The 12,319-nt window shown below is 34.0% G+C and overlaps 2 protein-coding genes across 4 annotated transcripts; one reads left to right on the top strand and one right to left on the bottom strand.

The window, feature by feature from the left end:
* The first annotated feature begins 3,946 nt into the window (after positions 1-3,946).
* Positions 3,947-5,986, top strand: LOC114397503 (transcription factor TGA2.3-like). Its single transcript, XM_028359561.1, has one exon. The coding sequence runs from the start codon at positions 4,536-4,538 to the stop codon at positions 5,232-5,234; it is 699 nt and encodes a 232-aa protein (XP_028215362.1). The 5' UTR covers positions 3,947-4,535; the 3' UTR covers positions 5,235-5,986.
* Positions 5,096-11,198, bottom strand: LOC114397501 (acyl-coenzyme A oxidase 4, peroxisomal-like). Of its 3 annotated transcripts, XM_028359559.1 has the most exons (14): positions 11,053-11,198; positions 10,782-10,883; positions 10,540-10,646; positions 9,455-9,532; positions 9,240-9,363; positions 9,058-9,131; positions 8,913-8,972; positions 8,674-8,783; positions 8,190-8,349; positions 7,548-7,624; positions 7,273-7,444; positions 7,049-7,141; positions 6,043-6,172; positions 5,096-5,213 (listed from the first exon to the last, which is right to left on the bottom strand). In XM_028359559.1, exons 1-13 carry the CDS (start codon positions 11,072-11,074, stop codon positions 6,047-6,049), a joined length of 1,305 nt encoding a protein of 434 aa, XP_028215360.1. In that variant the 5' UTR covers positions 11,075-11,198; the 3' UTR covers positions 5,096-5,213; positions 6,043-6,046. The 3 variants fall into 3 exon arrangements, with proteins under 3 accessions (XP_028215360.1, XP_028215359.1, XP_028215361.1); XM_028359558.1 differs by lacking the exon at positions 5,096-5,213 and having other exon boundaries at positions 5,892-6,172; XM_028359560.1 differs by lacking the exons at positions 5,096-5,213; positions 10,540-10,646 and having other exon boundaries at positions 5,892-6,172.
* Positions 11,199-12,319: the final 1,121 nt, after the last annotated feature.

Below are 12,319 nucleotides of genomic sequence, written 5' to 3'. Positions count from 1 at the left end.
TGAATCATATACACTTTACCTATGAACTATGCAATACACACAACTACTCAATTATTTTCAAAATCATTTTAACTCGTTACGCCTCAAAGTGATTCAACTCGTCAGGTTCTCACAGTGGATCCCATCACAATATTCATCGCGCAAAAACTTGTCACCCTTAAAGAGTCTTACAATTGTGTGATTGCACAGTTCATAGCTCACAACTCAATACATATAACATCTCAATACACATGTATCTCACCATTCATCACAAGTTCAATTTATCACTTACAATTTGAATCACCATTTCATAATCTCAATATAACAATTTATATAAAATGTTTCTCACAACATGGGGAGTAAAACCCCTCAAACAATTCCATACAATCATATTAAAATCAATGAATCAAAATCATAGGTCAAAAACACGAAAACACCAAGAGCACTCAAGTTTATCAACCAATTCACATCAGAACATCAATTGGTCCATCAAACACAACAATATTGTATTTATAATCGTAAAGGAAAATTATAATTTAATAAACATCTCAAAATAAACCTCAATTTAATCCTCTAAAGATCCCTACACATGTTAACTCTAACCCCAATTGCGATAAACTTATCCCTTACCTCTAATTGGGCTCACGGTGTGTATTCTAGCAGCAATAGCGGCATCTCTGATGGTTTCCTTAGATTTCTCAAGTTTTTCCTCTGATTGCTCTGCTAGGATTTCCAAGCGTTAGAGAGAAGGAGGAGAGATTGAAGCCTTCACTCCACTGTCTGCGTGCGATGAGTATTTCTCCCTCCACATACATAAATTTTAAAATCCCAACAGTAAGATGTGCAAAAATGAATTTCAAACCTGGTGTCCAAATTTGATGATGATCCAACGGTTCACGAGTCCAGGATTATAGTTTTACTAAGACAGGTTTGAGTGTATGCAGAAAAAGAGAAAGCTCAGTGCGAGACACATTTCTTTCACCATACACATTATCTTGAAAATCTCAATGGTGGGTGTGTTCAGAAATAAGTTCCAAACCTAGTCTTAAACTTTCACAACAATCCAACGGATAACGAGTCTAAGATTATCTTTTTACTGAGATAGATTTTTGAAGAAAGAGAAAGTGTAGAGATGGATCATCATAATGAAAATTGACCTAATATGTCTCTATTTATAGATAGGGTGTTCTCAACTTATTATTTATTCTATTTATTTATTTTATAAAAAAAGAACTATATTTTATTTCTTATCAAATGAATTAATAAAATATCTTTTTTTAAAAAAAATTCTTTCAAACTATTATTTTAATTAATAAATTTATTTCTTCTTATTTATTTAATTATAAAAACCTCACCATTTTTTTAACACTATTTTTAAATAAAAATTATTTTTAATTTATTTTACGAAAAATAAGATATTACACTCCTTTATATTCTAGAGGAAACAAACAAGTAAATGTTACCACACACTTAGGGTACCTACTTTAAAGATGAAAAAACCAACACACTTACAGTACCGAGATAAACAAAGCAATCACTAACGCACTTAGGATCCAAGGTTAACGAACAGAAGAGGTGGAAACAAAGAGGTCGGAAACGAAGAGTTCCCAAGATTACCGAGGACAATAAATGGAAACGAAATACATTTAGGCGCACGTGAGGTGGAAGACAAGAAGTCAATGCCAAATGCCGATTAAACGCATTAGTGGTCTCGATTATGTCTTATGCGAACCCGAGGTCCAGAAGACAACAACTTTGTGCCAAAGCCCAATGAGACGCACGTGAGGTCTCCGTGGTCTCGCTTCTATTTTATAATAGTGGCCCGAAACCGGTAGCAAACCGGTAGCCGTGAACTAATCATGGCCATTTATTTTTTTAAAAATGAAACCTACGGCTGAGATTAAACTTCAGCAAATTAAAGACCAAGAAAAGTAACTCACGCACAGTGCGAATGTAGTTTTGCTTTCAAACCTTAGACCCCGTCTCTCAAACTATTTGCTATTCATGTTGAATACAACACCCAATGGAGAAGGAGCAACCTTATTGTGATTAAGCTCCAAACACAATTTTCTTTTAAGAAAGATATATGTGTGAAAGTTATAGACAAAATGGATCCAATCTTTTATTTCTTACTTGACATGTTGGAAACATGGCAACTATTTTCTGCACCTCCTTTTTTCACTATTCATTCTCTGATATTTTCTTTTCTCATTCCTGAATTATTTTGAAACAATGTAAAAATTTGGTTTCCAAAATTAAACTTATTTGCATTTTCTTAAAATTAAACTTCCGGAAGTCGATGTTATAGATTCCGGAAATAAACCTTAGAAGGTCTATTTGTAAATTTCAAAATTTAACATTCATAATTCTATTTGTTACACATTTTTGAATGAGATTTCCTAAAATTCTATTTGTCACACTTTCTGAAATTAAATTTCCATAGATCTATTCATATATGTTTCCACAACTATACAAATGAATTTCCAAATTTTTATTTCAAAATGTGTAGAAAATAAACTTTCATATATTTATTTCTAAAATATACAAAATAAACTTCTGCAAGTTTAATTCTGAAATAAACAAATAGAATTATAAAATTTAAATTTGGGAACGATAAAACTACACTCACCATTAAGGACATTACTAAAAGAAAAAAATTGGAGATGTAAATAGGGAAAAATTGCAAAAAGAAATCTCCTGGAACTTTACAGCACCAACTTCCCATGGTTTACTTGTTCTTGAAAATATTTATCCGCTAGACATCGTAGAGAAGTGAGAATTCTAATTTATTTAAATCTAAATAGCATAAATAATATGCATAGAAACACAATACTTTATAATCAAAATAAAGTCCAAAGAAAAGTATAGAACATACTTTCAGCAGGAAATCTCAGTTGATTAGATGGTCCTTATAATAAAGGGGTGTAGTGTTGGCAACATGCAGAGGTTTTTAGCTTTATAAAACTGTAGTAACAACAAACGCGCCCATTAATTATTTTCATGTGTCACCGCCAAGAAAATAAAATATCTAGTAATGTAACGTTATCTGACTACAAAGGTTTGAATAGAAGTCATGCATTATTAATATAATAAACCGTTATATATCAGACAATATAACTAGTATTATTGATGTGCATCAACGTATGTCTAAAGAAACTGATGTGCATCAACAAAATGCAGAACTCACATGCATGGCCACAACGGTTGGAATCATAATGATGCATAATTACATTTTAGGATATTACCCCTTTCACTATGCAAAGTACTAATTCTTTTTAGATAAAATTATATTTTTGGTCTCCTAATTTATCTCCAGTTTTAGATTTGGTCTCCCAGTAATTTAATTCACCAATTCGATCCTCCTATTTTGTAATATCGTGCAATGTTAGTTCTTCCCTAGACTATAATTGGACGTTGACCGTTAGCAAGTGATGTTGACTGTCACGTGTCACGTTTTTATTGCATGATGATTGTCACGTGTCATATTCTAATTAGATGTCAACTCCATGAAAAATGAGATGCATTGTTGTTTTCATTGATCAATCAGAACATGACACATGACAGACATTATCCAATAAGAACGTGACATATGACAGTCAACATCACTTGTTAACGGTCAACGTCCAATTGTGACCTAGGATCAACATTGCACGATTTTACAAAATAAGAAAACTCAATTTGTAAATTAAATTATTCGGGAACCAAATCCAAAACTAAAAATAAACTAGAGAATTCAAAATACAATTTTACCTTCTTTTTAATTTGATTTGTAAAAGTATAATATATATTGCCCTCTTAATAGTCTCAATTTGCATAGTTTCATAAAGTGAAAATTCTGACTTGCTTGCTTAGTGGTGTAGTAGCATAAGATTCTTTATTCACCTCACAGCCTGCCAGATCAAAAAATCTGTGTCACTTCTCTATCTTACTTGGCTTCATTTCTGAACTTCTCTGTCTTACTTGTCATGAAACCAATTGTGTAAACTAAGACAGCACCTTAAGGTAGCATGGCCCTTGCATGTGTCACCATGTCAATTGATTAATCCTCGCACCAAGTGTGAATCCAAAAACCCAAATCCCAAATACCAACACCCCCACACCATAATTGAGCACCTTCACATGAACAAACCAACCTTACAACTCATCAAAATCCTCAACCACAGTTCATCCCCTCTTCCCCATTATGTATTGCACCACATTTTTTTAGCATTAACACCTGCCTCCAAACCAAGCATGTGCCGACAAATTGCACCGAAACCAGTCCCAACGCCCACTATTTCTATCATCTCTCTGTTTCCTAACTGAACACCGCTCACTCTGTTTTGCTCCAAATGACTCTGTTTTTGCCATTAGGCTTCCCTTCTAAGCACCCTTGTCCCAACAATGCTTCCACCCTAAGAAAACCAACAACTTCCCATAACCAATTGAAAGAAATACATTTTCCCAATAACCCCTTTGAAGCACATGTTCTAAGCACTACCACAAACCATATTCTCCATCTCCCTTCCTCTGTCTCCCTCTTTCTCTTTCTCTGTCACTCACCCCTGAATACATAGATGACTGATGCAAATGCTGATTCGTTTGAGGCATTTCTCCAAGGGTGGAGGGTGCGCCAAAGAGGCTACCTTGATGAGCTTCTCTCAGCTCAGCAACACTATCACGAGCTGCAGGATGATGATGTGAAGCAATTGATCAACAGGGTCGTCTGCCACTATGGACAATACTTTGAAGAGAAATCAAAGATTGCCCACCAAAATGTTCTTCTTGTTTTCTCACCACCATGGTTCAGTTCATTGGAAAGAACCTTTCTTTGGGTTGGGGGGTTCAAACCTGGAGTGGCCTTTCAGGTTGTGAACGCAGCTTTGGAGGTTTTGTCAGAAGAGCAAAAGGAGAGGCTGAGTTTGCTCAACCAAGAGACCAAGGTGAAGGAGAGAGCCCTCAATGATGAGTTGGCCAAGCTTCATGAGAGTGTGGCAGCTCCACCGCTGGTGGACATGGCCAGGAGCCATGGTAGGGTGTGTTTCAGTAGGTCCTTCATGGCAGAGGGGGGTTCTTCCGTTCCAAGCACTTTCAGAGAGACATTGGAGAATCTGGTGGCAAATGCAGATGCTTTGAGGACAAACACATCTTTGAAGATTTTCCAGATACTGAGACCTTCTCAGCTTGTTTCATTCTTGGTTGCTGTGGCTGAGCTTCAGATCAGGATTGGGTCTTGGGGTTTGGACAAGGATGCCCTGAATGGAGGCCAAGGGTGAAAGTCAATCAACGGGAATTTGAAGGCTTTTTTATGTAAGTTGCTTTCAGTTTTTGTCTTTTTTGGGAACTGGTTTGAGTTGGAGGATGGATACATAGGCATTTAGCCTTTTAGCATCTTGATGATGGATGGTGTGCATTGGGCAGTGAGCATGTTCACTGCCTGTAATGTTGTTTCTCTCTACCTGGTTTGGTGGGCATTGAACAATGATGAACAAAACAAGGCCATGCAATGCATACTTTTATCTAGAGGCTAAAAGCACCAATATATTTCTACCTCTTGAGATAGAGGCAAGTACTCCAGGTTCTCTCTACTCAAGCAGCTACCCCAGATTTCAATTGGTTGCTATATTTACCATAGTAAGTAGGTAGTAGATACCTAAGGATTATTTATTTTTCTTTTTTTTTTTTGTGATATTAAGACATGTTTTCTAATTTCTAGTGAAGAACTTGGATGGATGTATAGGATGTGGTACCTTGAAAATTACTTTTCAACGTCCCACTCACTTTGACATTGCATCAAAGTAAGTTTCTCCCTAAGGGGTCTTTTTGGTCCTTTCCTCAACACAATGCCTAATGCTAAAGCAGCAGTTTCAAAGTTCAAACATTCAGCATCTACAAGTTATCAGAAGTGAAAGAGTGGATATGGAGTGGAAGAATATCCCAAGATCATTAATTTTCATTTCCCTTCTTTGTTATTCACACATTTGTATGATTATTTAATGCTAATGAATTGTTATTTAATTCATTATTATAAATAAATACATAAACCAATGAAGTCTATTAGTCCATAGAGGAACACATTCTTACACTTTCACAGTCTACTTTTTTGAGCAACCGGCTTAAAGCTGGCAAAACCAGTAATTTCCCTGCCTGTAACCAAGGTGTTTATGTCATACGTGCCTTCAAATGTATAGATAGGTTCTATATCACAGAATGCCTGCAAAATTAGAGAAGAAAAGCAGAAAACATCTGAGGAAACAAAATGACCTGAACTAGGCTTTATTAATATCTCAGTCCCAACAAAAAAAAAGTGCCAGTAGGATGTCTAGTAGAAATTGCATTTTGCAAGCTCATATTTAACTTTAATTATAGACTACTAATTGACTACTAAAGCCTTCACTAACAAATCAAGTAAAACAAGGACCAGTGGAGACTTCTTTATGGTGTGACGAGGGACTTGAATACTTTGTATAATAAAGTTATGACTTATAATATAGTGAGTTAGTTTGCATGTAGTCATGATATATTGAGGACTAGGTAGGCCACTTGCATGACCATGAGCTATGATTTAAGCCTTGGTATTTGTATCATACCAAAACATATATCAAGGAAAGACCATCATCGTGTATAATTGGCCTTCCATTTCCATCTCCATCCAAAAACCCCAATTATTGTAATAGAGTTCATTATAAGCTGGGTCTATTACATATTTCCTTCGAATTAAGAGAACCATATATCATTATTAGCATTCACTCGTTCTATAAGTATTTATTAAAATAAAAAGGTAAAAAACTGATTTTCTTATAAGCTAAAATTAATGCATGCATATCAGTTTTTAAAGAAGTTAAATGAAAGAAATTCTATAAAAACTAACTGCACTAAAAGAAGTTCAATTCGTTTTTTTTCTCTTTTAAATATTTAAAGAACCTATGGCAAATTCATTCTTTGGCCTCAATTATTTTTTGTGATGGATTTAGAAATTTAAAAATATTTTAATGTGCTAAAAATCCATTCTAAAATTACCCCATTTGAATCTAGATCCAATAGAAGGTTCAACAAAATAAATTTCAAAAATGAAATTAGGCATGAGAACCTTTGCCACTAGAAAATCAGCCAAAATTCCATTGCCACCAAGCAATTCTCTTCCCAAGGCAGCTGTTTCTCTTGCCCTCAGGGTAATCCACGACTGAAACATGATTGACATTTTATAACCAGTTATCTACCTCAATTTATTAACAACAACAAAATAGCCAACATAAAGCTTTTATTACTTGGTGATATTTTCTTTTATTTTGTGAATAGGTGGTTAGGAATTACCTTCCCCAAGCTAGCATGACCTGGTGTCATTTTACCACTCTCATACAACTTGCACAGGCGCCAACCAACAAGAATCATTGCTTGAATGTTACCTAGCATTTGAACAAGTTTCTGTTGACTGATTTGGAAAGCTGCTAATGGTGCTCCAAACTGTTTCCTCTCCTTTAGGTACCTAGCAAAGATAACCAACACACAATTCAATTTCACTTTAGAATAATGATTTGCAGTGAAAGTTTTAGTTGAATTATACTAGCATGCTATCAATCTAAGAATACCTATGACACATATCATAGATGCCCATTGATAAACCAATAGGTTGCCAAGCAACCATTACACGGGAAACAGCAAGTACCTGTTTTGAGATAGCTAAAACAAATAAGCAACATGTAAATTAATAGACAAAATACAAAAATGCAACAAGTTAATTTATATGTTTGACCAGTCTAATATACATCTCAAAAATTAAACCGTGCATATAATCTCAAAAATTGTTTCCTCAGAGTAGAGAATAATAGACTAATACTATGAAATGAAAAAAGAAAATTAGACTGTACTTATCCAAAAGCAGATATGACAATATCAACCAAAAAATATGATGTGCCTGCCCCTAAAGGAAAATAATGCAAAAGTAAAACGCATTAGAGTGGCATATTCGATAATTCAACAAGATGAAACTGCATTTGCATAATGCTGATCTTGTCCACAACCTAAGGCGTGGAGAATCCTACAAAGGCACAGCAGCTAGCTCCAAAAGGACACAGCACAGGAACCAAGATTGACTAATGTTCTACTACTTCATCAGGTAATAGAAGTTATATAAAGAGCAAGACTTATACCATAATTATTTCATTTATTATTGAAATGATGAAATCACCTTCTTGAAATAACAGCAGAGACAAGTAACATACTAATTTTACCTTGTTTGTATCCTGAAAAGAATTGACTCCTTCTAGTCTGTCATCATCAGGGACAAAAACTTTCCCCATAACTATGTCTCCATTTTGTACGATCCTAAGTCCAATTTTGTTCTCCATTTTTGTTACTGTTAAACCTGGCGCATCCTTTTTGACAATATATCTGAAATAACAGTACCAAAAAACAAAGTAAACAAAAAGAGTAGGTGTGAAACTGGACACAAGAGCATCAACAAAATATAAAGCATGAGAGAAAATGTATATGAAAAATAATCTAGAATTCTGAATGTCTCAATATAATGTTTTCTTAGCCTATATTTTTCACTTTGATATGGTGTTAATGATGTTAATCTTTGCACTAGTTTCCTCTTTTCTGTTTTCTTTCAGGGTGCAAGGCTAGAGTATAATAAGACAATCCATGAAATTTCATGGGTGTTTGGGTCTCCATGGCCAACAAATAAAAGGAGTAAGTACAACTATGGCTTACCCATTTATTTGATTAGTTGTCATATTCCTAGCAAAGATAACCAACAAATCAGCAAATGTACTGTTTCCTATCCATCTCTTTTGGCCATCAAGGATCCAACCACCTTCCACCTGATATTTTCAATGCAAAGAAGAAATACTTTATTGAACATCGGAACACAATTGAGCATAGTAAAATATGTCAGGTAAAGACAAATGAGTTAAATGCAACTGATAGATAAGATGCATTAGGCACTGGACCTTTGTTGCTGTGGTCTTCAAAGCACTGGCATCACTTCCATAGTCAGGTTCAGTCAAAGCCTAATGAAAAGAAAAACAACCTCTTTGAAGAATGTAACTTTAGCAAAATGATACAGATCATTCAAATCCAAGGAAGGTAACTTACCCAACATGCTATAGTTTTCATTTGAGCCAAAGAAGGTAGATACTTTTGCTTCTGAGCTTCAGACCCACACAATGCTATACTTGATGGCCAATCAAAGACATAAAATTTCAGGAACTATGAATTACTATTAGCAAAACGATTACCATTCAGAGATTTATCATTGAAAAAAGAAAAAATAATACCAATAGTGAGCATTGCCAAGGAAGAATGGACCAAAAAGAAAGTTGAGCAGCTTGCATCAACTCTAGCAACTTCTGCTGCAGCAACAGCACTTCCAGCTATGGAAAGACCAGGACAACCATAACCCTGAGAATCAGTCAAAACTAGGTAAGAACTCCTTTTGCAGTGTCTTACACCTAACTAAGACTCTAAGAAGCAATATATGTAAATAGAGAACCTTAATTGTGCCACCAGCAATACGCAGGGCAGCAAACTTTGGGATAACATGAAATGGGAATTCAGCCTTCTCCCAGTACTGATAAAAAAAGTGTGAGATTAGGTCATCTGAAAGTACAATTATCTACAGTTTGCTCCTCTAATAATAAATACACAAAGAATGCTGTTTAATTTCAATTTGTAAGTGAAACTGGTCTTTCAATGTTAATTACATACAAGTAAACATACAATTTAGTCTCCAAAATGTTACTTCAGCCCTGGAAAATTTCCATCCATACAGGTAAACCACTTCAACCAATTTGTATGGATAAAAATTTTCATAGATCAAAGTAACACTCTACTTTCAGAAACCAAATAGTATATTTGCTCATATATTCGTTGTTGGAGCACCAACATAGTTATTTTCTAGGGAAAATCTTAAATGCATTTTTCTAAGTGTCATTATGTTATTTTCCAAATTGAAGTTTTACCAAAGTAATCTATGTTGATCTAATGCAAACCTTTAGCATACATATTATCAAGAAAAAACTCCAGTGCTGATTAGAAAACTATACTAAGCGCATATTTGGATAACTGTTGCGGTCCTTCCAAAAGTAAGTTTAGAATGAAAAATATAGGACATGTTTGGATAAGCATTCCAAAAGTACTTTTAGGTGTTGGATGTACTTTTGGATAAGGATATTCTTTATATAAAGTTTATTTTAAATGGACTTTTAAACAGGATGAATATAAACCAACAAGTCGTTGGTCCAAGCAGTACTCCTTTCGTTCCCTTAAGTAAGATTTTGGATTTAAACCTTATAGGTGAAAAAAAAGTGGTTGAAAAGGGATATCTCACTAAAGGTGACTAGTCAAGTTTTTCAACGACATTAGCAAACCTTGTAAATATTATCGTGGAAACCAAAAAAAAATAAAAATACAGGGTGAACATAATCCAAGCATAACTAATAAGAACATCCTTTAAAAAAAAAAAAGTTTCCCACCCAAAAGTACATTTAGAACAGTTATCCAAACAAAAGGAATTTCAGCTGAGTTTTGTCCTATTTCTGCTTCTTTTAAAACAATAAGCAAGAAAGAGAAACATGCCTCAGTCATTATAGGAGCAATTTCTTTTTCCATACACTCTCTCACTCTGTTCCTCACGGCCTGCTCCTCCGGTTTCAACAAGTCATTGAAATGAAAATAATCTGAAGCTGAACTTCCCAACAATATTCAACACAGTTAAGAATAATAATAACAATAATAGCTATAAGATCGATTGAAAATTGGATGAGTTCAGATTTTTTATTATATATAAATGTCAATGTGAATTAATGTTAATTAGTTACCACAAGGAGGAAAAGTAGAGGCTGGAGTGGCCTGTGGAAATGCAACAGAAACATCAAGTGCTGGAAAATTAAAATACGACGGCATCTTCATATTCGCATTATCTGTGACAAGAGAATCAAATCAGAGCATATCGGTGATTAGAAATAAAGTGTAGCAAAGCAACATGTTGCAAATCATATGATATGAAGGTATTATTATTATTATTATTATTATTATTATTATTATTACGTGGATCACAAAATGGAACATAAAAGAAAAGATAGAAGAGACCTAGATTGGGGCGAGACACCATGGAAGCGAAACAGTCAAAACTGAAAGTGGTTGTTGGTTCGGTTGCAAGAGCTTTCAGTTTTATTTGCTGTATGTGGAAACCAAAGTTAAAAGGAAGGAAGTTGTTATGAGAAAACGGAAACTGGCACGCAACCCCAGCTAGGGTCTATCATCCACGTCATCATTTTGTAGTTATTTCTTATACGTGACAAACTTTTTTTTGCTCAGCAAAATTATACGTGACAAACTAATCTAATCGACTAGATTGATGTTCGCACAAAACATTCTTGGATAAGAAACCTTAACCTTAAGTGCCTGATTAAGAGTGTGTTTGTAAGTATTTTAGTTTATTTTTAATCTTTTTTATTTAAGGTAAATTTTTATCTCTATTTATGTAATTTGATATTTCCAACTATTTTAATGGATAATTTTACTAAATACATGTGATTCAATAAGCTAGTTAGTGTCATATAAAATATTAGCTTTATTTATTTTCCTTTTTCCCTTGAACATTTATTGTATTTCCTTTTTAATATTTTTTATTTAAGATAAATTTTTATGTCTATTTATTTCATTTCTATTTTCAGTTATTTCAACAGATCATTTTACCACACACTTATCACTAACTAACTCTAGTTAATTAGCATTTACTCAACTATAACTACTATATATTCTAATATGCAATCAATTATTACTTGGTTTGAATAATATCCCCTTCAATCTCAATCTTTTCTTCTTTATCAAATTCTCTTTATGGTATTTAGAGCTTAGGTTGAAATAGAACCTTTGTTCATGGTTTCCATAATCCAATTTCTCCTCCTCCCGCCTCATACTCTAACAACTACTACGTTGACGTTGACAATGAGCGCTTCAAAAGACCTTTCTGCACTTGATTTCTCAGAAACTATACACAAAAAATTATCTTCTTTGGATTTAACAAGTTGAACCTGTGATCAAGAGTCATCACCTTCAACGCTTTCTTGTTAATCCAAAGAGAAATTGAAGTATTTTTGTGGTTTTGGTTTTAAAATAAAGCAAGTGAAATACACAAAAGAGATATTTGAATGATATTAAAAGTGACCGGAGATTATGATTCACTAGTATCATTTTTCTCCAATCTAGGTTTCTGTGAAGTTTCTCTACAATTAATTACCAATTCCCAAAATTAACTAAAGCCTATGATCAAGGTCAGAAGATGATCTTTGCCTTAAATCCTCCAATGATCATGGATATATTAATTTAAGTCAAAGGATATAAACAATTCTAA

This window comes from Glycine soja, chromosome 18 (genome assembly GCF_004193775.1).
Source record: "Glycine soja cultivar W05 chromosome 18, ASM419377v2, whole genome shotgun sequence".
Lineage (NCBI taxonomy): Eukaryota > Viridiplantae > Streptophyta > Magnoliopsida > Fabales > Fabaceae > Glycine > Glycine soja.
The sequence above is the reverse complement of the archived record's forward strand: the minus strand, read 5'-3'. Positions and strand labels throughout refer to the sequence as shown.

Excerpts from the sequence above, each read along its gene's own strand:
- LOC114397503 (XM_028359561.1), top strand. The coding sequence starts at position 4,536 with ATGACTGATGCAAATGCTGATTCGTTTGAGGCATTTCTCCAAGGGTGG.
- LOC114397501 (XM_028359559.1), bottom strand. The coding sequence starts at position 11,074 with ATGGTGTCTCGCCCCAATCTAG. Across the intron at positions 10,884-11,052 it reads GGTGTCTCGCCCCAATCTAG|ATAATGCGAATATGAAGATG; the intron begins GTCTCTTCTATC and ends CTCTTGTCACAG. Across the intron at positions 8,973-9,057 it reads TGAAAACTATAGCATGTTGG|GCTTTGACTGAACCTGACTA; the intron begins GTAAGTTACCTT and ends TCTTTTCATTAG.